General features: G+C 41.1%; 1 protein-coding gene across 2 annotated transcripts in view; it reads left to right on the top strand.

Annotated features, from left to right (window-relative positions):
* LOC115649077 (cytochrome c oxidase subunit 7A-related protein, mitochondrial) overlaps positions 1-26,284 on the top strand; it is a 179,466-nt gene that overhangs the window by 71,840 nt on the left and 81,342 nt on the right. Inside the window, exon 5 of one of the 2 annotated variants that reach the window (XM_030557647.1) lies at positions 18,599-18,774. The exons of the other annotated variant lie outside the window; for it this stretch is intronic. Within the exon in view, the coding sequence (XP_030413507.1) occupies positions 18,599-18,726 (128 nt within the window). The 3' untranslated portion in view covers positions 18,727-18,774. Of the gene's footprint in view, positions 1-18,598; positions 18,775-26,284 lie in introns of those variants that run through there. 2 annotated transcript variants of the gene reach the window in all.

Below are 26,284 nucleotides of genomic sequence, written 5' to 3'. Positions count from 1 at the left end.
GTTTTTGCAGTAAAGTTCCCAAGGTGTATTGGGCCTCTGGGCATGAGTACTGCCACCCCACCTCCCCCCCCCAGGTGTCTGGGTGACTATCTCCTGCGTAAGCCCCAGTGTGATCCATGAACCAGGGGAAGATAGATAGTTGTCAGTCTAACTCATATGTGGGGCCTGATATGGTAGGTGTGCTCAGAGGCAGCCTAAGGTGCATGTGTCAGGTTAAGAAGGAGATCCCTTGTAATCTTTAGCTCAGTGGTTAGAGCACTCACCGAGGTTTAGGAGAGCATTGGCTGAGTCCATGCTCTGCCTCATGTTGAGGAGAAGGGACTTGAACAGCATCATACTGCCTAAATTCCTTTTGTGGAGTCAGGTGACTGCACTTCAGTTCCCCCTCTGTAAAGGGAGAATAACAATATGTATCTACGGGGGTGTTGCTGTTCAAGATAAATTTGTGAGCTGGGTGAGATCCAGGCACTGCTGATATCAACGGAAATTTTGCTATTGATTTCAAATGGAGCCAGGCTTTTACACCACTTCGAAAATGTAAATCACCATGCAATGATCATTTCAGATCTGGCCCTTCCCTCCCAAGCACAATTGCTTCATATGACGTATACCTGTCACATTGAAGGCACACGGGATTGTTCCATTGGAGACACAGAAGCTAGCTTTATATATCTTTGTACCTTCATGTAAAGTGTGGTATAAAAATTAGGGCTGTCAAGCGAGTTAAAAAATTAATCATGATTAAATGCACAATTAATCGCACTGTTAAACAATAATAGACTACCATGTATTTAAATATTTTGGGATGTTTTCTACATTTTCAAATATATTGATTTTAATTACAACACAGAATGCAAAGTGTACAGTGCTCACTTTATATTCATTTTTATTACAAGTATTTGAACTGTAAAAAAACCAAAAGAAATGGTATTTTTCAATTCACCTCATACAACTACAGTAATGCAATCTCTTTATCATGAAAGTTGAACTTACATATGTAGTTTTATGTGAAAAAAATGCATTCAAAAATAAAACAATGCATAATTTTAGAGGCTGCAAGTCCACTCAGTCCTACTTCTTGTTCAGCCAATCACTCAGAAAAACAAGTTTGTTTACATTTACGGGAGATAATGCTGCCTGCTTCTTGTTTACAATGTCACCTGAAAATGAGAACAGGCATTTACATGGTATTGTTGTAGCTGGTATTTCCAGATATTTACCTGCCAGATGCGCTAAAGATTCACATGTCCCTTCAAACTTCAACCACCATTCCAGTGGACATGTGTCCAGTGCAAATATTTATGATCAAAAATAATATACACTTTGATTTCAATTACAACACAGAATTAATAGATATGAAAATATAGAAAAACATCCAAAATATTTAATAAATTTTAATTGTATTCTATTGTTTAATAGTGCGATTAAAACCGTGATTAATTGTGATTAATTTTTTTCAGTTAATTATGTGGGTTATCTGTGATTAATCGACAGCCTCAATAAAAATTTATCTTCCAAGATTTACATATTTTCATTCTGAACAGTTGCCATTCAATTTAAACACAGGACAGATTGGAAGATTAACTTTTCTCCATGTCAAATCAAAAATATTTAGGGTCACAACCTAATAAGAGGATTGAAGAGTAATAGAAAGAGCTTACCATAAAATACCATGATACTTAGCGATATGTACTGCTGACATTTACTCGGGTAAGAGAGGAAGGTCATTCTCATCCACAATCATAGTACTGAGGATAATACACAGATACCAGATGAGTCTCCATTAACACTTCTCTCAGTGTTAGATAACAAGATCCTGTATGTTAGAACTACAAGACATTGCAGATTTTAAAGATAGCTCTATTGCGCTGCTAAAAACAACTGAACATACACTAACAGCACCATCTGGGCTTCTGTGTTTGTACCTATCCCACATAATGCTGTGATGAATACCTACAATATATACAAAGGGGAGACTTGCTGTTGCTCCGCACCTTGTGTAGTTAGTTATTTACACCAGAGAAAAATGGCTATAGAATGCTACCAAGTGAGAGCAGTAAGGATTTGTATCAATTTGCACTGGTGTAAGTGACTATACAAGGTGTATAACAATGCAGAACTTGGTCCATGGGCTTTGTAAAACTAGAGGATCCATTGATTCATTACCAATACATGATGCAACAGATGCAGAGTTGTAGGAAAGGGATATTTCTGAGCATGCATAGAGGTCAGTGTTACATTCTGAAAGGCCTGGCCACTAGCTTGAATGGCTGAGCTCGAGATATCACACCAAATTATGATGCTCAGAAACCTGTCCCACCCATTGTACTATATTAGTGAGGTTTGAATTTAAACTTCCATTTCAAGTGATACACACACACACGCACAAAAGGGAAAACATGAATTTGCTGAACCCTAGACTTTCATATAAGTAAGATCCTGCCCTGCAAATTAGGATATGCATCCGACGAAGTGGTCATGCTCCAAAACGTCTGTTAGTCTATAGGCTGCCACAGGATTCTTTGCTGCTTTTACATCCATCTTCTTTCCCTTGTCCTCCATTTCCTCTCTGACATTGACACTTGTGACCTAATGCACCTAATTTCTTCTGTAATGAAGGTTATGTATCGCTTGAATGAGAGCGAAAGTGGGAGAGCATGTGCTGTTTGCTCTGGTCTACACTGAACCAATTTTCGTTACAAATTGCATACATTTTCTTAAGGAACATGTCAGCAAATTCTTGCACTTAGGCTCCTGGCTGTAAGTTGTTCACCCTATCTGATACAGTACATGATTTCTTAGGTTTCTAAAGCTATGTTCCTAAATGAGAGTTTCTACAGTTAAAATCTATTTCCTATTTTGATGTAAAATTAGAGTGACCAGATGAGAGACATGAAATATTGGAATGGGGGCAGGGGGTGCCGGCGGACCAACAACAACAACAACCCCTCCCACAAGAGCTGGCAGCGGAGGAAAAAACAAAAACAAAACAAAAAAAACCCAAGAGCTGCCGGAGCATAGGAAAAATTGGTGGGGGCTGAGCACTCACCAGCAGCTCCATGCCCCGTCCCCCCGCACCAGCTCACTTTCACTCTGCCTCCACCTTTCCCTAAGCTGGCTGCCACGTCCTGCTTCTCCCCCCTCTCTCTAGTGCTTGTGCCTCCATACAGCTGATTAGTGCAAGACTGGGAGGGAGGCGTGAGGAGGAGGAATGCAGAGTGCTTGGGAAAGAGGCGGGGCCAGGATGGGGATTTGGGGAGGGATCCAATAGGGCAGTGAGGAAAGGACTGGGGGGCAGGAATTTGGGGAGGGAGGGGTGGAGTCAGGGCGGAGCCGGGGTAGAGTTGGGGCAGGGGGCACAAGCCCCTTCCGCCTGTATGCTGGAGGGCAAAATATCAGGACAATTCGTGGCCCGACCGAACATCGGTCGGGCCACGGGACAAACAAGTAAATATCGGGACAGTCCTGATTAAATTGAGATGTCTGGTCACCCTATGTAAAAGAGTGGTGAGAGATTTTGGGGTTACAGTACCTGCAGCTGAGCTGATGCATCACATAAGATATTAATGTGTGCACCAAAAGAGCAACCATTCTGCATTTGAGCTCTCACGTTAGAAAGCTAAATTTCTAAGCAGGTTAAGTGTGATTTCATAACCTAAATAATGAAGTAGATCCTCAGATACACTTTGTAGCATTCTCTGAATGAGACACTACACTTTCAAGAGGTTGGTATCATACTACAGTGGACAGACTGTTTTTCATATGTAGAAATTCACAGATATTTTCAGATTTCAAAACATCTAGCGTTCCACTTACAGCAGAATACCTGCTGCATTTTTCTAAGTCACAGATAAAATAACAACAATCTTGGGACAATCTGATTTCAGCAAAATGCACCATAGAGAGCTCAAGGTTAATTTCAGAAGCTTCTTTCAAGGAGTAGTGTCAATTAAGAAAAAACGGCTTTCCTGACGGGTGAATGAAACAGACATATCTATCTAGGAAACCGTGTAAAGATATTTGTTAGCAACCTCTTGTGCAAAATGAAAGCTGTTTCTGGCAAAACTACTTCATCGTGTTACTTTGATACCTTCAGTTTCCCAGATAACTAACTCTCTTCAAAACAATAGGGTTACCTTTTAGAAACTTGGATAGATGTTCCCATTGTTCTGAGATCCAGTTAAATACATTTGGAATGAATCAAGATTTCTGCTGAAAACAATGTATTCTTTCCTTTAATAGTTATCTATAGTGCAAGAGCCCTGTTGTGCTGACCATTATTCAAACACATACATATATATTGAGAGACAGTCCCTACACTGAAGAGCTTAAAATCTAGAGTCAAAGGTAGGCAGAAAAGTAGTGTTCAGTATTGCCAAATCCAAGCATTCAGATGTTATGATTCAGATCCCCAAAATCATGAGGATGGCTTGAAAATCTTGATTAAAAAAATAATAAATTGTGGGTTATTTTTATTTGCCTTCAGTTGTTGGAGCCTTTAGTTTACACCCAGGTCACATGCTCAAGCTTTTTCCCTGCTACCATGAAGCCTGGAAACATACTTAAAGAAAAGAAAAGAAAAGAAGCTGAGATTCTCATGACTCCAAGGAGTTGGAGCTTTAAGAAAGACTCCAAATGTCATGAGACTCATGATGAAATTTCAAGAGTGGGCATCACTGAGTGTTACTGCCCCAATTTTACGGAAGGGGAATGGAGGCACAGAGAGGTTTGGAGCCAGACTTTCAAGATTTTAAGGCAAGATTTTCAAGTGCGCAACATGTACAATTGGAGTCAGATTTTCAAAACAGATCAGCTCCCACTGGGAACCCAAATAAGACCCGGATTCTCAAGAGTGCTAAGCAGCACGCAGTAGCAACCATTGTAGCACTTACAGCCAGATTTTCAAAAGAGCTCAACATCTAACATGTTGACCACTTTTGAAAATGTATCTCTTTATTTTGGTGCCTAAATGGGAGCTGAGGTCTTTGGAAAATCCAGACCCAGTTGTGGGTCCTGAGCATTTTTGATAATCTGACTCTATGGCCCAGATCCTCAAAGGTATTTAGGTATTTAACTCCCACCAAATCAGGAGAAGCAGCTCAATTTCCAGTGAGATATGACAAAAGAAAGACAACAAAACAAGAATGGGGAATTCAGGCTAAATGTAAAGATAGAAAGAAAGTCCTTTGGACAAGATACATGAGGCTCTTATTCTGCATGCAACTTACATTGTTAGTAATAGGAGTTGCACACTAGATTCTTCTCTCTGATCTTCAGTGCTGATTTCTTTTCCATTGTACTGGTTTTGTGAGCTTATACATGCATCATGTGAGTATGGAACATACAACAGAACTACAGGCAATGTAGATGTGAGAATTTTACCTTCATGGTGGAGTTTTAAAACAAAGCCAAGTAAATGGGTGTTGCAGAACTGCTGTGCAGGCACTTAAGGAGAATGAATCCACACCAAGCTAGGGGCAAAATGACTTTCTATTGGAGTTCTTACACTGTGGTCATCACTGTTATATATGAAGGCACCTGCACCACCAGCAGGGCTTCAGCTGAAACAGGGTCTGGATTATATATATATGGATCTGGTGGAGCATATCTCTGCAACAGGTTGAGGTGGAAAGTCGGTCCTGCACAGCAGCTCCATAGCACAGCAGCTCACACCCTGCACAGTGGAAATAAGCCAGCTCTATTACATTCAGGGGCCTCCCACAGACCCTGCATTTCACCCAATGTTAATAAAAACTAGATTGTAACTCATTTATCTTTCCTGAGAGATGACTACAGTGTGGACCTGACCCACAGTCCATTGAAGCCAGTGGATGTCGTCTTGCTGGATTAGGGCCAGGTTGTGCTACCCTAAAAGGACTATTTGTGGGAGGAAATACGTGGCAGGATGTAGAGTTTGAGATTGTGCAATCTGAGGTTTACCAGCTCAAAGCAGCTTATGTTTCACCCAGGACAAAGTTGTGTCACAGTTTTTATGTAACCTGTTTCTACTTATCCTCTGTAGCTTTATTTCTGTGTGAATGGTTTAAATGATCAGTATAATCCGAAAAGAGAAAACAAGATCAAATGGGTCACAAACTGAATTTCAGAGGCTGAATTTGGAATGAAATTAACAAAAAACATCAAACTACCAATATCTCTTTGATATTGTAAAGACCTAAATAATATTAAATAAAATAAGTTTTGTTCTTTTCAAAGCTTACTGATTATGTATTAAATCAATAAAAATTTGGTTTCACACTTACTAGATAGGGAGATTTTCAAAAGAACCTAAGGAATTTAGGAGCATGAATCTTATTGAAAGATAATAGGACTGTGCTCCTAACTCCTGTAAGTACTTTTGTAAATCTCCCCCCATAGTTTTAAAATAGTGAATCTACATTAAATAGATTTTGTTCCAGCTAAATATATAGGCTTTGTGATAGACCCAGGCCCGTTGGGTACAGCAGAGTAGCAGAAGGCAGATATACTGGCCACTAGATTAACAGTTGTCTGTTCCCTGATTGACCAGAGCAGGGGCTGCTCCAGGCTAATGAGAACACCTGACTCCAATTAACCTGCAACGAGTCAGGTGAGGCCATTAAGCTAATGTGACCACTTGACTCTAATTAAGGCCCATTTGATACTATAAAAGGACTCACTCCAGTCAGGCAGAGGAGAGCTGGGGAGCCAGAAGAGAGGAAGTGCGGCTGAAGGGCTGGTTAATGAAGACACCCTCAAGTCACTGGTAAGAGTGAAGAAGGGAGAAGCAGGAGAGCTGTGGGGAAGTGAAAGGTTGGCTGCCTGCCAACAGCTGCTACTATTACGGTCCCTGGGCCGGAACCCAGAATAGAGGGCGAGCCTGGATTCCCACCAATCCACCACTACAGAAACTCCTCCTTGGAGAGGAAGTCAGGCCCCTGTCAGGACAGGAGGCTAAACTGTTCTGAAACAAGTTCCTAGGGACAACAGAGACTGTGGGAGTTCTCTCACCAACCTCCTTGCTGGCTTATGATGAAAAGGGCTCATCAGACTGTAAACCTGGCCCTAGAGAGAGAAGGGCTACGTGGAGGGTCTCAGTGAGCCTCTGAAGCTAGCATATACTGCCTAGAAGTGTAGGACCCACGGGGACAAGGTCAGAGCTCTGCCACAGCTTGTTCTAACTTCTTTTAATATATAGTACACACATCTCTCTCTCTCTCTCTCTCTCTCTCGTAAATCAACCGTAAAAAAGCAACTCTAAATAAAAAAAAATATGCAAAATTTAGAAAAACTCAAGGCAGGAAAAAACTTAAAAAACATAATCCAATTTGCACACCACATAGAAAAATAACATCTTGTAAGAAAAGTTTTATAATGCCTAAGAGCACTGAACAGACAAAGAGAGAACTGGGGGGAAATCCCTATGGCGTATCCTTTAAATAATGTGCCCTTAATTTATTCAATTTTCCTACAAGCGCTTTTAATTATTTATTTATTGAGTCTCTGGCATGTTTATGATCTTTTAGTTGAGCCATACAGTAACGCCTCCAAATATGCTCAGCTCTAATTCTCTCAGAATGAAATTCAGGACAAAAACTGAGCAACAGCTCAAGGCCTTTGCATTTATTCTTATTTAAATCACGTACTGAAAGGCTTCCACCATTATCATTTTTTTTTTAAAGATCCCATCTCAAGGCACATTGAAGAAAAAATATACTCTGCTGTAAAACAAAGTATTTTTTGAACTCTGATTTCAAATGCCTTTCAGACTTCAATTTAGCGAGCCTAGAGAAATGGACAAATCCCATGTTTTGCATGCATGTTACTCGCAAATCAGAGTTCTTCAGTGCCTGTGTATTTCTAGTTCCAGTTAAGTGAAAGTTAATGTTTCACAGTGCTGTTGATGTTGATTGCTTTGAACTGTTTTTGGTCACGGAGATGAGGCACTGCTGCTGTCTTGAATAAAGAAGAGTCTGGCCAGCAATGCATGTACTTGCCTGGGTTTTGTTTCATTATACTGCCACTTGAGAACAATGCAGCATTTTCCAGACTGCTTTCATAAAAAAATAAAAATCGAAAATAGTTTTTGAAAGATTCAAGCCTGCAAAGAATCAGTTTTAAAAGATTTAAACCATTGCTGAGAAATCAGAAACTTGTCAACATAAAATGAATTCCACTGATATTTATTCTACCAATGAGATTGCATTTCCATTTTTTTACTTTTTTCATTTTGAATGTGAAATCCTACTCCAAACTCTAATTGCATTTTTACTACAAATGTATGGCTGGACTGGCCTTAGATCCCCATGGCCTTTCAGTATTGGATTTCATTATTTCTCCTTTTTCTCTTACACCGTACGCACTGACAGTTGCCTCTCAAACAAGATATTCTTTGTGGGCCAGATTATACTCTCAGGCACACTGGTGTAAATCCAAAACAATTTCTGTGGAGTGACTCTGGATTTTCACTGGGTTAGTTGATTGCAAATAAACATGGTGTCACAGGGACAGGTTCTGCTAAGCCTAATGGATCTCAATTAATATTAACAATGTGCTGACTCTTTGTTTTCATCTTTTCCCTACTCAGACGTGTCTTGGAACCATATAATTAATGTGCTGATATTCCAAGCAAAGGAAGTTGTGTGCCATGGTGGATTTCATTGCTTTGGTTTGACTACAATAATGGAAACATAACTGTTCTAGTTTTCCTTTCAGGGTTTGCCAGGGTTATTGATCTGACATCCAAGAGCCCTCCTTCCCTTTCATTGCTATTAAAAAACACGTTTCTCATCCTGCCCTCACCAGTCAGTCAACCAATCTAACAAGAACAGAAAGCCCATTGTCATGATTCTGTTGCTCAGAGCTCAAATTACCATGCTAAAGTTTCATATGCATGCAGTAATTATGACATTTCTCAACGGTTTATAAATTGTGACTTTGCATCTGGCAGGCCTGCTGTTCTTCAGAAAATAATTATTTCCACCTATTGTATATGATGCTACTCTTTCATTTCTGGTATGATGCCAGTTCTCAGAAGGGCCTTGGCTCCTGCCATTCGACATGGAGGTTGCTAGCTTTCATCAAGGAATAGGGCAAATGATTGACTGTCACCTTTTGTTGAGAAAGCTGGCTTGTTGCTACCATCAAATGACAAAGCATCATGAAACAGCTACAAAAAAGATTTTTGATGAGAAAATAAATGATTTCATGTGTTCTAGGAACTTCTTGTTGAGGTTATAGGGTTCAAACTTGTACACAACATCATTGGGTTGCAAGTCTATCATTTGAAAGGGGCATGTTGGGCAACAATGCAGACCTTGCAGATCAAAAAAATTTCAACTTCAAAGATGCACCTGGAAGATGTTTTCCCAGTTATAACCCTTGATATTTAGAGACCCTAGCAAAAGTTGCCCTATACGCAAGCACAGTCCATGCAGTGTGCCTGTTTCCCATTGAGGGAAGCCAATATCATAATCATTAAAACAATAAAAATTATTATTTAGCACTGACAATATTGTGCTAGAACGCTTACCATTTAAAACGGAGACACAAAGAAGACAGGACAACTTGGAAAGTCCAGATGTGCAGACAGTTTAGAGCTGTTGAGTTCTTCTTTGGTCTTCTCTCCTCATAATGAATGTCGTGGGTCAATTTACAACCATTGAAGGCTCATAGCGGCCCTGTTAAAAGAAATATCAGTGTAACCAGGGTCTCATCTAGGCCATATTCCTGCAAGAGTATGCGCATATGTATCTTATTATCAGGGAAGGACATGAGTTTATAACATAAATCTATGTTGTTCATTGCCAAAGCATGTCACACAGTGTTGTCACCTATCTGACCAAAAACCTGTGATATAATACAACTCAAGTCTTCAAATATCATGATTCAGGCCCCCAGGAAAATCACAGGATAGGGTTAAAAAGCAGGAGATATTTTTAAAATAATAAATGTGAGGTTCTGGGTTTTGAGCCAAAAGGGTTCCCATTTTTAAGCTTTCCCCCTCACAAGCAATAGGGCTAGAAACATTCTGGTTTTTTTTTTAAATAAAAGCCAAGATTTTCTTGTATTCACATGAGCAGCAACAGTTAGGGCTTTAAGAAAAACAGCAAATATCAGGAGACTCACCATAAAATCTTGAGAGTTGGCAACACTGGTAATAAATTGATCGATTCAAAATAAAATGTACTGCATCAAAGAGTTTGAACAAGACAATACTCAAATGCACTCCGCCAAGTAGGGAAGGCTGAAATTCACTCATTTTGTCCTATATTACAAATTTAGCCCTAGGCAGAATAACTGCAAGCTAGTATCACCCCAGGCCACGACAACACCAAAGTAAATGAAACTTTTTTTAAATTGCATTATCTTCTTATGGGTTTTCAGAGGAAAATTCATCCCTGATTGCTCATCAGATTTGAACAGGAGCAAAAGGACATGGCAACTGAAATATTTTCTTATCCACTAGAGGGAGGTACCTCCATATTAGGATAGAGCATAAAGGCACAAATGCCCTTCAAAAAGAGAAAGCCCTGCATGCACATGAATTGCAAAGCAACATACATGTTGCACATTACCTAGCAAAAATAATAACCTGTTGGTTCATTTAATTCTCATATGTAAAAATGACACATTATGTAACAAATTAATTTTTTAAATTTAATGGCAACAGAATTTAGCTTATCTTACTACAAAGTTCATTGTTGTTTAATTAGAGTGCCACTTTACTGCTTAATAGACTCACAGGAAATTGTTCTAGAAGAATAATTAAAGAGAATAAAGGTTAGATTCAGATTTCTGGAAAAGTTGTATTGCCTTTACCTCCCTTAAAACATGAATCCCATTAACCTTTCATGAAACGTGTTAAATTGCTTTCAGCTAACTGTCATTTTAATTAAAACTGAGTCATAAAAAGAAGTCGCTTATTTAATGCCATATCTATGCCTGCACACACTCACTTATGATTTTGCATTCTTCTTCTATGCATACACTAATCACTAAGGACAATAATGTCAAAAAATAGGCTTGGTCTACACTTGCGGGGGGAGAAGAATCGATCTAAGTTACACAACTTCAGCTACGTGAATAATGTAGCTGAAGTCAACGTACATAGATCTACTTACCACGGTGTCTTCACTGTGATAGGTCAACAGCTGACGCTCCCCCGTCGACTCCACCTACGCTTCTCGCTCTGGTGGAGTACTGGAGTTGATGGAGACTGCTCGGCGGTCTATTTATCACATCTTCACTAGATGCGATATATTGACCCCTGCTTGATCGATCGCTCTGGAGATAAGTGTAGACATGCCCATATAGATGCTGATCTCTTGAAGCACTTAAGTACAGGCTTAACCTTTAAACATATGAGTAGATCCATAGACTTCAACAGAACTACTCAAATGCTTAACTTTATGCATGTTCTTAAGTTATTTCTTGTATAGGGGACTGAATCTTTAATTCACATAAAATTATAGGGACTCAAGTATGGCAGAACTGAATAGTACATGTCATTGGGCAGAGGCACTGGATTTTTAGTTTAACTCTCTTGTTAGATTCATGCTTGGCTTACTTTTTTTTTGATAAATTTTGTAAATTTAAGGATAAAAATAGTAGTTATATGCCTTTAAAAGCTCTTTATCAGGGGGAAAAAACAACTCAACTGTGCTTTGATATAGAACATTTGCACAGTGGCTTCTTACTCTAGGCAAGTGATACAGAATTTGATTTCATATTTCACTGAAACCTTCTTGTCCCAATCTTTCAAGCTGTTGTAACCACAAAACATTTTTTAAAAAAGAACTTAATGGGAAACTTGGATATAAAACTGAACTCTTCAATATTTCAAAAAGACTTGCATTTAAGCAATACGCCAGACATCACATCCAAAAAACCCGTAATAGTGCAATTTAAATATATCATAAATTAAATGAATAACCACCAGAAAGAAAAGTTTTGTTAAAGAATTACCACCAGAAAGAAAATAAACATTTTTGTGACAAGGGGTTAAGTACAATGATTCTGTTTCTCAGCTGTGTTCTAGCACTTACTGCCCATATCTCAGCTGGTTTAATCTACTGATCCTGCTGAATTGCTGAAGGCTTAAATATCCTGGATGGCATTTGAACTTCTTAAGCACTTGTTCTGGAAATCTTCCTACTGGCTGCTTTTATCAGCCAGAACACTCTAATCTATTCTCAGTGAAAGATTATTTTTTTAATATATCACAATTCTTCCACTGATAGGGACAGGGTCTGCCTCTTACAAGAGAATCCAGGGGTTCTACCCCCTCATCTGCATTTCCCCCCAGATCTGTACATGTCTCGTAGGAGCTACAGGAAGCAAGGAATATGATGTCTGTTGCCTCTGCTCTGTTACATTGCCCAAGTGGCTTCTGCTGATCCCTGGAGAGCACTGGCTCCACAGAAAGCCACATTTCCCATAGCTCCCAAGACTATGGCTGTCCCATGAGGGATAGCACAGCATGGAGGGGAAAGCAGCACCAGTTCTCTTTTCCCAAATATATTTGACTGAGATAATCTTTCTTGTGTAAAACTGACCATCACAGCTTGGAACACAAATGCCAGAGGAAAGGATTATAAAGTGTGGATGGGGTGGGAAGGGACCATGCTGGCTCAATAAAACTTCCTCTTCAGTGGGTTAACAGATGGAAACATTGGGGACTTTAGTTTTTTATGAATAGAAAATTCCTTCCAAACACAACATAAAAGGCAGAGCTGCTGAGATAAGATTGTTTAATATCTGTCTGCCTTGTAGAACTGGTAAAAAATGTTAACACTCTGTCAATTTTTAAGTTAGATTTGCTTGGTTTTAGTTCTTTTAAAAGAGAAAATGTGTTTTCAACTAAATATTTACAAAAAAATCCATGTTCATTGACAGTTTTTAGATTTTCATTAAAAAACAAAAAATGTTCACTTTGGGGCATTTTAAAAAAACAACAAAAAATAACCCTCCTCTCAATTTTGAAGAAAGATAATGTCTGAACCAGCTCCATTGTCTTGTCTGCTGCTTTCAGATAGCATAGATGCTTTTGCCAGAGTCTAAAAAATGGCCATTCTGCTTTACTCTTTATGTCCCAGTTTATTCGCAGAGAGCAGCTGAATAAATGACTTACACATTCCTTGAATACTGTTTTATTAGTTTTAAGGTGCAGGTTCTGTTCTGGGCATAAGATGAAACAGAAGATACTCACCTAATAGTAAAAAAATGTTGCAGAGGAGTTTGGAGCTGCAGAGCTGTGACTGAATGGAGATATGTAGCGCAGCAGATAGAGTTTAATGTCATAGCTTTCAGTTGAAAAGTAGAGGATTTTGACTGGTGCATAAGCCCCCACAGCCTGAAAACTGTAATTAACTTTGACTAAAATGCTGCAGGTTAATGGATTTCCTATGTAGCCTATCATTTAATTTAAAACTATAATGAAACTGAAAAGCTCCCTGTTCCAGGTTGTGGCAGCACAGCAGAAAAGAACATAAGGATTAGGTGGGTGTACTTTTAAAACATAGCAGAATCTTGCTGGAAGGAAACATTTCTTAGTAAGAATACAATGGGAATGGTGAAAATAATTGTGAAGGACATCTAAGAGTGCAAGAACAATATTTTAAACAGAATAGACCAGAAAGGATGCATTCCTGCCTGGGGATATACAGGCCATTCCTTGCTTATCCCATTTAGCAAGCCACTTTCACACCACTTCAGATGTAGAAGCAGCCTACCCAGTGCAACAGTGGGCTAAGGGATGCTGTGAGCTGCTCAGGGCTTGCTCACATCCTGCTTACTAGCCCCCTTCCTTCCTTTGCAGTGGCCACACAGTGGTGTAACTGACATACGGGATTATGCCAACATTTCCAAAAGTATTCACTAATTTAGGGATCCTCTGTGTTTGGGTGTGTAAACTGGGATACCAAGACATTCCAATGGGCCCATAAAGTCAGACTCTGCAGGGCTGAATGACCTGCATGGGATGTTCTGCATTCTAGTGTACTTACCCAGGGCCTTACATTCAGGTGACATAAACTCTAATCTTGCTCCTAACATTCAAACCATGTGGCTGCCTAATTCTGAGCCTCAGTTTCCCCATCCTTAAAATATAAATAATACCAGTATAGTATTTGCCTGCAGATGTCTCAAGATCTGGTTAAATAGTGTTTGAAAAGACCTATTAAATACAAAGTATTCATAGATTCCAGTGCCAGGAGGGACCACTGTGATTATCTTGATCAGTGGTGGGCAACCTGCGGCTTGTGGGCCGCATGAGGCCTGTCAGGGTAATCCACTGGTGAGCCACAAGACCATTTGTTTACATTGACCATCCACAGGCACGGCCACCCACAGCTCCCAGTGGTTTGCCATTCCCGTTCAATGGGAGCTGCGGGAAGCAGTGCAGGCCATAGGGACATGCTAATGTAAACAATCTGTCTTGTGGCCCACCAGCAGATTACCCAGATTACCCTGATGGGCTGCATGCGGCCTGCAGGCCGCAAGTTGCCGACCACTGATCTAGATTGACCTCCAGTATAACACAGGCCATAGAAATTCCCAAAAATAATTCCCAGAGTATATCCTTTAGGAAAATATTGCTTTAAAGATGAAGTGATGGAGATGGAGAATCCATCACAACACCTGGTAAATTGTTCCAACAATTGGTTATTCTCACATTAAAATGTATGCCTCATTTCTAGTCTGAATTTGTCTGAATTCCAGCCATTGGATCGTGTTATACCTTCCCATGCTGGATTGAAAAGCCCATTGTTAAATATTTATTCCTCAAGTAGGTACTCAGACTGTAATCGAGTCACCCCTTAACCTTCTCTTTGTTAAGCTAAATTGATTGAGGTCTTTGAGGTTGGTTTTCTAATCCTTTAATCATTCTCATGGCACTTTGCTGAACCCTCTCCCTTTTATCAACATTCATGAATTATGGGCACACAGTATTCCAGCAGTGGTTACACCAGGGTGAAATATAGAGGTAAATATAGAGATCAAATAACCACACTACTCCTATTAAATATTCCCCTTTTTATGCATCCCAGGGTCACATTAGCTCGTTTGGCCACAGAGTCACACTGGGAGTTATACTGGAGGTCAATCTAGATCAGTGGTGGGCAACTTGCAGCCCACAGGCTGCATGCAGCCTGTCAGGGTAATCTGGATAATCCACTGGTGGGCCATGAGACAGATTGTGATTTAAAAATATTTACAGTGAAGATAGCAAGCCGAATCCTTCTCTTGCAATGATTTCAGTTCTCTGTACACAGATATTGTTCTAACTCCAGGCATTTTTATATCATGCTTGGAACTTGTCTGTCATTTCCCTTCCATCCTTTTTTCTCTTGATTTTTTCAAGTAATGATAAACTTATAAAATGCATTTTTAAAAAAAATCTGTACTTGCTATAAGTAAAATTACTTCTAAAGTATTAAGCACATTTGTTCTTCCAAATGGTTCTGAATTCAAATATACTGGCTATGAATAATTTCTGAGGCCCATGTAATATTTATGGAAGAAATCTGAAACCCCATATCATGTTTGCAAAAGCAAATCACAGAAAGCAGAGATTACTTAGCCACTGAACCATAATAGGCTAATATTTCTGTTTGCAGATTGTGTGTCACCAAGCACAGGCCTGGCACAAAAGCCAGTGGCAGCAACACTCAGTTGGCCAGGCTGCCACTGTTGGGCGCTCATTTACTATGGTGACGGGGGCCATACAAGTACCTTAGATAAGCCTGCCTGATGCTGAGCTTGAGGGCAAAGGTGGCTGATGGAGCCTGGGGCAATCTAATGGCATGGTAAGACTATTAGCACCCAAATGTAAGTGTTACACTGTACTAGAGTAGGTGTAGCACTGTAATGCATATGCAGAGTGATTTACACTTCCAGGAGCCCCACACATTCACCCAGCCCGCCACAATACCATCTGAGAGTAACATGAGTCAGAAGCAGTTTATACAGAGTTAAAAGAACTTAAATACATGCTTGTTGTGCTATTCCTAAAAGGAGTTTCAATTACAAAATGTCACCCAAGTCAATGGAATGTTAGATGATGATAATTGCATAGGCATCAGGCCCTGCACACCACTTAAGACCTGTGGAGGGGTGTGCAGAGATGACTGCAGGCAGAGACGGAGGTAGGCTCCACACAGATTGTGAATAGACTAGCAAAGGGAGAATCTGGGGACAGGCTGCAGGAGGGGTGCAGAAGATCTAAGATTACATTGATTCAGTGGCCCAAAATCCCCACATTGATGATGCCTAGGAGACCCTATTCTCCTCTCTCACACAGTGGGATGGGTATACTCTGATTACTCTGGCTTTGGATAGGGAGCAGTGAATTTCACCTGAATAATACTGTTATTAAAGCAGATAAAACCTGCACTGAAAAAACAAAAACAAAACAAAAGCAAGAAAGCAGAAGAATGTCATCATGAAAGAACTCAGCTAAAATGGGTATGGTTTGGAATCAGAAGGTTGATGCATCAGATAGATGTAAAGTGTTGTGGTAGAAGAGAAACTGAATAGATGTGGAAAGAGGAGAAATACCATTCCCACAAGGTTGATTTAAAGCTAAGGGCAATGCAGAGAAAAACAGGACATGAGAATCAGGGACTGTGAAATGTCAGACATGACCAGTGAGAGAGGGTTGCTGACATGAGCCTGAATGACAAATAAAACTGACACTACCTGACAAGGGGAGTGAATGAAGGCTTTTTGATCCAGAGTCTTATTGACATCATGATTACTAGTGGGGGAAAAAATCCCTCCTGAGTATTTATAAGCAGTTTTGACAAGCTGAATTTTAGTACACTAAATAATCCTCTCCTGCTGAGAAAAGAGCAATAAAATGGCCTTTTCTTCCTCTGGAAAAGGAAGCCACAATCCCAGTCCCTGACCTACATGAGTATAAGGCTTTCAGACATAGTGTTACCAGGGGCTATATATGGGTGGGAATATGACTCTTCTCTCTTGCACTGGCTAGCAAACCACAGTGAGGGGTAGGGTCAGTGGTTATAATGCTAGCCAGAGAGCCAGATTCAATTCTCTATCCTCCTCCCTTCCTGTGTGACCATGGACAAGTCACTTAGTGTCAGTTTCCCACCTGTAAAATGTGGATAATCATATTTACCTACTGCTAGGGCAGTTGTGAAGCTAAATACATTAATGATTGTGAGGCAATCATATACTATAGTAATGGGGGGCCATACAGATACCTGTGGTAGATAATATACATTGGATTCTTCCAGTGGCTTTAGCAGAAGACACTTCATGTGCTGTCCATCAGTGCCTGAGGCTATGTCTACACTAGAGCGGCAAAGCTGTGCCAATACATGTAAAATCTCTCATGTAACCACTCTGAGCCAATGGGAGAGAGCTCTCCTGTCAACATAATTAACCCACATCCAATGTGCAGAAGAAGCTCAAAGTGGGGTGGGGTGAGGTGGTGGGGGAGGGGGAAGTGGAATATTCACACCCTTGAGCAACATAGGTTTTGCCAACATAAGTGGTAGCCTAGACATGGTCTTAGAGACATTCTGTCTTTCACAGGAAGAAAGCTTCCAGGAGCTGACAGTGTGCAGAGTTCCTCCTCAGTTTCTCATAACAGATTGTTGCTCAGCCACGATATCGCCATATTTGGGATCGGGAAGGAATTTTCCTACAGGGCAGATTGGCAGAGGCTCTGGAGGTTTTTCGCCTTCCTCTGCAGCATGGGGCATGGATCACTTGCTGGAGGATTCTCTGCAGCCTGAGGTCTTCAAACCACAATTTGAGGATTTCAATAACTCAGACATAGGTTAGGGGTTTGTTACAGGAGTGAATTGGTGAGATTCTGTGGCCTGCATTGTGTAGGAGGTCAGACTAAATGATCATAATGGTCCCTTCTGACCTTAAAGTCTGTGAGTCTGTGATATAGCCCTTACAGTCTTCATAATTCCAGATGTCAACATGTGGTTAATCCTTGTACAAGCAGAGGGCCAGAAATATCCATGTGTGATTACCATACCAGGATGCCTAACCACAACTCCTTGCTGACTGCCCAGTAGACAGAGAAATTCTCCATAGCCTTGATTTCCCTTCAACATTGATCACTCAGGTGTTTTCATATTAATGACAATATTTAAATGACTATTTTTGTTTAAAGCAGTAAAATGTACAGAACGAAATCTATGCTTACAATTGAATTTACATGCTGGCAGAGTAGGTCTTATGAACTAGGGCAATATCTTCAAGAGACTTTTTAATGAGAATTTAAAATTAGATTTTCTTTGTAATTGTCACTACATTTCTACTTCTAATATAGTTTGTTTCTTAGTGACAATCCAGAGAGCCCTCATATTGCTAATTTAATACCTGTGATGTGTCACATGTGTTATTTAGAGCAGTGAAAAAAGATCAAGCTTCACATGAAGATTTTTTTCAACCTTTCATGTTGGATGATTACATGTGCCTGAAATTTATGTTTTCAATGAAATTTCGCTATAATTTTTTTTCTAACTTTAATAAAGAGACTTGAAGAGTCTTCTGTGGTCAGGTTCATGATTGTGACAATATGGATGTAAATGACTATCATCCCTCACAAAAATGTTTTTCATGTGAATTGTAGGGGAGCAGAGAGAATATTCGGTGATGAGCAGGTGTGGCACTCTGTACTTTGAAGCAGACCCTGGAACCCCCTCATATCCACCCCTGCCATATAATTATGATATATTCCATACAAAGCATGTCATGTAAGATATCATATGAAAAGTCAAGATCTGCTGAAACCCATTGTTCTGTCCAAATATGTATATCATTCATTTGTATGAAGTTATGAGATTTCACTGTATGGTTGTTACTGAAATATGTTGTAAGTTTGAGAGTCTCTGCTGCTAGTTTCCCAGTGACAGCCTGGGTGGTGATCCACACTCAGCAAGGTGTTAAGCAACCATTATTCAGCGGAAGAGTTGTAATTAAGGGATTTACAATGCTATAAGAGGGTGCTGCAAGCACCACACAATCAGGGATTGCTCTGTAACTCAGCAAAGCCCACCAGGACATGTCTGGGTTAGTGTTTTCCAGGCACATGGACTGAGGATATAAAATAGGGGACAGTAGCATCATGTTTTGGCCTTTCTCCTCCCCCACCTACTCTGGAAGCAACAAGAATGCTGAGAAGACAAAGACTTGAATTGAGGAGATTGGTCCCAGGCTAAAAGGGGAAGCCTTTGTATTAAGAACTGTAACATTTAATGGGGTGGGATAACTGCTTGATCTGAATACTGCCTTGTCTAATAAAGTTTAAGATTTACACTGTGTGCTTACATTTTATTATCTTTGGTAACTATTTCTGACTTTTTTGCCTACTACTTATAATCACTTAAAATCTATCTTTCTATAGTTAAAATATAAAACAGATTTATTTACCTAAAATTATGTTTGTTGGTTAAAGTGCTTGGGAAATCTCAGCTTAGTTTACAAAGGCTAATGTGTGTCCTCTTCATGTTGAGGGAGGGGTGGACTGGGTAATAAACTTACACTGGTCAGGCTTCTGACCAGTACAGTTCTAGGGTGCAAGACTGGAGGCTTGGGCGCGATTGGCTGGCACCTTTCTCTGTGTGATTCTTGAATGGCTCAGGGAGCATTTATGCAATATAGCTGGGTTTGAGGCTCAACATGATGTTGTACTGAGTGATAACAGCACCTGGAGGGGTTTGCTGCTTGTCACTAGCAAAGCATTGGGAGAGACAATCCAGACTGGAGTGTTTAGGGGGCACAGCAATATCCCAGTTCCAGGCTGTACCTCAGGGATCCCATCACAGCAAGGAAGAAGATAGAGAAGTTTATTATCCTATTGTTACTTCATCTTCTCCAAATTTCCTCTTTCTAAACTGATCCAGTGACAAATCACACATATGGAGGTGGAGGTCAGACTACTGGTTCACATCTCTATTGTAAAGTGACTTGCCCACCCCACAGCTTCTTAAATCAGCAAGTTAGAATGGTGATAAAACAAATGCCAGCACTCCTACAGCTTTGCATTAAGGGCTTGATCCAAAGCCTACTGAAGTCTATGGGAGTCTTTTGGATAAAGCACCTCACTTATGTTGCAAAGGTGGCATGTTCAAAACCTAGAGCTAATTTTTAATTAGAAATTATTCTTATCTTATATGCTTTCAGTATCAAATGGATCACCATTTAATTGTGAGCTCCAGGAAGTGGACCAAGTTAATTATGTCTCATTTTTCTTTCCCATTGAAGTCCTTGCTGGGAGTTAGGCATGTGCTTTCATGTTTTTGTGAATCAGTGCACTTAGAATTTCTAAGGTGCTCATCACTGCAATATTTCGGTGCCAGGTATAAACTGTACCTCAGCTATTCTTCAGGATAAAGATCTAGTTCTAATGTGAGCTGTTTTTTTCCCAACTGTCATAATCTTGCTATAAAACATTTCTAAATCCCTGTAAATGTGCACAGTGATGGCGCGAACTACTCTTTCTCAAACTTTTTGGTTTTGATGCAAAATATTTTAAATCAGAGCCAGAATCCAGTCAGAGACACTTTCCCTTGTTCTTTTAACCTGAACTGGTGTATCCTGAAGTCAATGGGACTCCATGGGGTTCAGAGCTTCACACTGCATGCATTGGGCATTATTATTATTGGGCATGCAGGCAGCTTATTGCAACATTGGGCACTATTCTGCTTAGGGCCGACTATGATCCTTCCAGTAGTAAGCGGTTACTCACACAAGAACCCCTCACAGTGGGGGTAAGACGTTCACAATCTGGCTTTTGATGTGGTTGGATTTACTGTACTGAAAGCATGGTAATGAAAACTTGAGTGATTCCAGAGAGATTCTTTCTTTCCTTTCCACTTATAAATAGTTTCAAAATGGTTTAATACAAGGAAATTGCTCTTGCCAGTAGCAGTCTTGCCTACCTTAATGGAGAATCTGTTTATGCTGGAATGCTTCTCTCTCTATCTCTCTCTCCCCCACCCCCTTTTGGTTTTTCTTTATCTGCAAAGAATCTTCTTTTCAATGAGAGATAATAAATGCTGCCAAAAGAGAAGCTAGCCTGGTTCATTACCTTTTCACATGGCATGTCCTTATTGCTCTTTAAATTGGCAGATGAATCTTTTAGCATGGGGTCGGCAACCTTTCAGAAGCGGTGTGCCGAGTCTTCATTTATTCACTTTAATTTAAAGTTTCGTGTGCTGGTAATACATTTTAATGTTTTTTAGAAGGTCTCTCTCTGTAAGTCTATATATTATATAACTAAACTAGTGTTGTATTGTAAAATAAACAAGGTTTTCAAAATGTTTAAGAACTTCATTTAAAATTACATTAAAATGTTGATCTTACGCCGCCGGCCCGCTCAGCCTGCTGCTGGTCTGGCGTTCTGTTCACTTAGGCTGGCAGTGGGCTGAGTGGGGACTGTGGCTGGGACCTCTGCTGGCAAGGGTCTGGTATCCAGAATCCCAGACCGGCAGCGGGCTGTGTGGGGCCGGCAGCCGGGACCCCAGACCGGCAGTGGGCTGAGCAACTCAGCCCACTGCCACTCAGGGGTTCCATACACCGACTCCTGCCAGCCAGGATCCGGGCTGCCGGATCCGCTCAGCCCGCTGCCAGTCTGGGGTCCTGCCCTGCCCACATACAGTGGGTACCTACCTTCTCCCTGGTTCTGGCCCATTCTCTTCCTCTCTCTGCACTGAGCCGAGGGAGGGAGTGCACTGAGCACAGGGTTGGGGGTGAAGGGTCTGGCCAGGAGCTAGACTGAGGGAGGAGGCTCAGGATTGGGCAGGAGGTTTGGGTGTGGGGCACTTACCTGGGCAGCTCCCATTTGGTGTGAGGGATGCAGGTGGGAATGTGGGTGTGTGTGTGCAGGAGCTCCCGTTTGGTGCTCAGGGTGGGGGTGGGGATGAGTCAAGTGCAAGAGTCAGGATATGGGGGGTGCATGGAGGTGGGGGGGCTGGGTTTGTTGAGGGGTGCAAGATTCAGGGCAGATGTCTTGGGGCATGTGAGGTGGGTGCAGATGTCCAGATCGGAGGTGGAGGAGCTGTGTATGTGTGGGGGTGCCAGAGTCAGGGCTTGGGTCGTGGGAGGGGGTTGAAGGAGTCAAGTAGAGGGCTGGGGGTGTATGAGGGGGGTACAGGGCTCAGGGCACGGGCCTGGGGTGTGTGCGGGGCACAGGGCTCAGGACATGGGCTTGTAGTGTGTGCGGGGCTGCGGGGCTCAAGGCAGAGGGCTGGGTGTGTGTGAGGGGAGTCAGGGCAGAGGGCTGGGCTGTGTGTGAGGGTGGGTTGGATCAGGGCAGAAGGTTGAAGGGGATATGCCCCTATTCCACCCCCCCTTCCCCAAGGCCCTGTCCCCGCTTCTTCTCTGCCTCCGCCAGGAGCAGCGAGCACACTGACTCTGCTCCTTCCTGACCCCCTCTCTCGCAAGGCCCATCAGCTGATCGGTTGGCAGGGAGAGAGGTGGAGGAGGCGCAAGAACCCAGCACACTATGGGAAGAGGCAGGGGAGCTGGCAGTACCAAGCTTCTACCCCTTGCCCCGTGCCCCCGCAGAGGGAGGGGGCTGATGGAGCGGAGGGCGGAGAAGAGCGGGCCGAGCCAGGCAGGATTTTAATGGCACGCTGCTGCCTATTGGGACTCCAGCAGACAGCAGTGTGCCATTAAATATCGGCTTGCGTGCCATCTTTGGCATGTGTGCTATAGGTTGCCGACCTGTTTTAGCACAATGCAGCCAGACATTCACATAGCTGTTGTGCCTTGATATAAATAGTGTTTCCCATCAACACTTGCTTTCCTAGCCCTTTCCTCTTCTGTTTTGTATCTCTTTATTCATTTTCTTTCCTCTTTTCCCTTTCTGTCCTCCTGTGTTGTCCTTATTCCCTTCACTCTTTTTTTACACATAGGAACAAAAATACATGTAGTATCAGTCATTTTGTTAATCTTAAACTGCAAGTGGTGCTGGGCCTGATCCCACTGCAATCAAATAATGGGCTTAATCTACAGCAAGGGAGATTTAGGTTAGATATTAGGAAAAACAATGGGTGGTGGGTAATAGAGGTGAGGTGAGGGGCGTGGCCTTGGGAGGAAGGGGTGGAGCAGGCAACTAGCCTTCTTGAACAGGGGGTGTACGTGCTGTCCATGGGAAAGGATAGTTAAGTCTGGAATGGGCTTCCAAATATTGTGGACTCCCCATCATCAGAGGTTTAACAGGCTAGACAAATACCCGTCAAGGACGTTGTGATAAATGAAGAGGGGGGCATATCTCCCCAGCCAGCCAGTTAGCTATAAAATCCCTGTTAATAGCTGTTTTCTACTTACTTTACCTGTAAAGGGTTACAAAGTCCATAGGTAAAAGGGAGGGAGTGGGCACCTGACAAAAGAGCTAATGGGAAGGCTAGAACTTTTTAAAATTGGGAAAAAGTGTCCCCTTATTCATCAAATCATATCTAGAAACTCCTCATTTGAAACCTCAGATATGTAAGTAGATCAGAAAATGTCTAGGAAGATGCAGATAGGTTTATCTCTTTTATTTCTTTATGGCTTGTGGACTCCTCTGTGCTAGCCCCAGGTGCTTCTGTTTTGCTTGTAACCTTTAAGCTGAACCTCAAGAAGCTATCTTGATGCTTAATCTTTGTAATTCTTTTTTTTAAAAACCTAGCAAAAAACCTAAATTTTGGATGTATTTTCTTTCTTTTTGTTTTTAATAAAATTTACCTTTTTTAAGAACAGGATTGGATTTTTGTGTCCCTAAGAGGTTGGTGCGTGTTGTTTAATTAGCTGGTGGCAACAGCTGATTTCCTCTGTTTTCTTTCTCAGCTCTTCCCTTGAGGAGGGGATGGGTGCGAAAGAGCTTGAGGGAAGTAATTCCCAAGTGCACTTTCCTGGATTCGCCAAGGGGTTTTTGCATTTGGGTGGTGGCAGCATATAACCATCCAAGGTCAGAGAAAAGCTGTAACCTTGGAAGTTGAATACAAGCCTGGAGCGATCAGTATTAATTTTTAGAATCCTTCTGGGCTCCCACCTTCTGCACTCAAAGTGCCAGAGTAGGGAATCAGCCTTGACTGGTGGTCTAGGTTTAGCTGGTCTGATCTCACTGAGGGACTGGAGTTGATGACTTCTCAAGGTCCCTTTCAACTCTATGTTTTTATGATTCCACAAAATCAATAGGAACCTCCCCATTGCTTTCAATGAAAGTAGAACTGGGCCCAGGAAGAGCTAATGTATTAATTCAGCCAATCCATTGACCTTGTTCTATTGGCCAGCCATAGCTATCACAATGCAGAAAATGTTTCTCAGAAGGAGAGAGTGTTAGTTGGAAGATGGAGATCTGTGATAGGATTTTCAAAAGTGTTCAGAGTTGGCCTAGCTCTGTTCCCATTAATGTCACTGGCAGTTTTACCATTGAAAATTGAGCTCTTTGGAAAATGCCACTCCAGCTATATCAGAAATTCAACAGGACACTTAACCAGTGTGCCAATGTAACCCACTGGTCCATGTTTCTCTGACCAGTGGGTTACCCAAAATCTTAACCTGACTAGGACACTGAAACGTGTAATGATTGATTTGACACCTCCATTCCAGGGATGTTAAAATAAATAAATAATTGGAGGTATACCTGTCTCCTAGAACTGGAAGGGACCTTGAAAGGTCATCAAGTCCAGCCCCCTGCCTTCACTAGCAGGACCAGGTACTGATTTTTGCCCCAGATCCCTATATGGCTCTCTCAAGGATTGAACTAACAACCCAGGGTTTAGCAGGCCAGTGCTCAAACCACTAGAGCTATCCCTCCCTCCTCCAATAGATAAAATAGAATGTCCTTGCATTTTCACCCAAAATTCAAACTAAACCATTTTGGTTAACTCCTATTCTTTTATTTTTGATTTTTATGGTCCTTTGGACATTCTCCATTTCCATTTGGAACCATAAGCAAAAATAGCATAGCATTTCAAGCCTACCTGGAAGTATCAAGTACAAGAGCTTTCTAAGGAAAACCTGTTTCCACAAAATTTCCAGACCAGCTTTTACAGACATAACCAAGTCAAGTATCTGAATTTTTGGGTGCTTATCCCAACCAAATCTAACCCTATACCTTTTGAGGTCCTTTCCCAGGAACTTTTGCCCTGTATCACCTAGAATATTGTCACATGGAGAAAGCAGTGTATTATGGAATGCATCTATTAGCTAAATAAGGACAATTTCTCCCTTTAATTGGGCTCTAACACAAGGGTATCTGAGCACAGTTGATCTGAGAAAAATGAAGCATTAATATTCTTAATTAAAACCTGGACATATAAAAATTGGTGAGAGAAAAGATGAACATTTTAACTAGCTATTTTGAAAGATTACTCTGCTTTGGGCTTCTGAGACAGAACGAACTCTTATCTCTTACCAGTGACCTCTCAGAGACTATAGCAGCCATTTTAAAATAAAACGGTTTTCTTCATAGTAAATCCTGTCAAACATTTACATACGTGAGTAACTTTCCTCATCTGAGTAGTTGCATTGGCTGTAGTGGGATTAAAAGTTACTCCCTTAAGTGTATGTGTGCAGGTTCAGGTCACAAAAATTGTCCAGGGAGACCGTCTAAGGAGGATGATTTTTTTTAAAAAATCAGCTTTAAAAGAAAATCAGGGACTTTTGCTTTTACAATTCATAAAATTGTTCTTGTGATATAAAGACAAATGAAGGTGAGCTATTTTAAAAAAGAGTACAGAACTCCAGTCTCTATATCAAATTTATATAATGAATAATCTAAATCAAGCTAAAAAAGCATTGTGATGCATTTTATTTTAGAAAGCACACTGAAAAAGAAATAGAACCAAAAGTAGTAAAGGAAAAATCTTAATAGTAAGTTAAAGTTCCAGAGTGAAAGCCTGACTCCATTTAAGTTAATGGGAGTTTTGCCATTAACTTCAATGAGCCAACATTTTATTCTTAAATCATGAGATTTGAAATATGTAGACTCACTAGATCCTCACAGGGTGAACTCAGCCTTTTATCCTTGCAAGGCTGATAGATTGCATACTATGTAGTTTACTGTAAGTGATACCATCTGATGAGCCAAGCAAGGACTCATTTTCTCTGTATGGGCATTAAATATCTCATAATGATTTTCATACTCTGGAGACAGTGATCAAAATTCACCCCACACCTTCTGCTTTTGTGCATGGTGCCATTTTTCTTGTTGCACCCCTCCATTCAGAAGTGACTGCCTTTTACTAGTGCTGTGTGTAGTTTAGGAAGACAAGCATTCCAATAGTGCAACATTATTCTTACTGTTATTGTTAGGTCTGCTTTTTTG

Source organism: Gopherus evgoodei, chromosome 3 (genome assembly GCF_007399415.2).
Source record: "Gopherus evgoodei ecotype Sinaloan lineage chromosome 3, rGopEvg1_v1.p, whole genome shotgun sequence".
Classification (NCBI taxonomy): domain Eukaryota; kingdom Metazoa; phylum Chordata; order Testudines; family Testudinidae; genus Gopherus; species Gopherus evgoodei.
The sequence above is the reverse complement of the archived record's forward strand: the minus strand, read 5'-3'. Positions and strand labels throughout refer to the sequence as shown.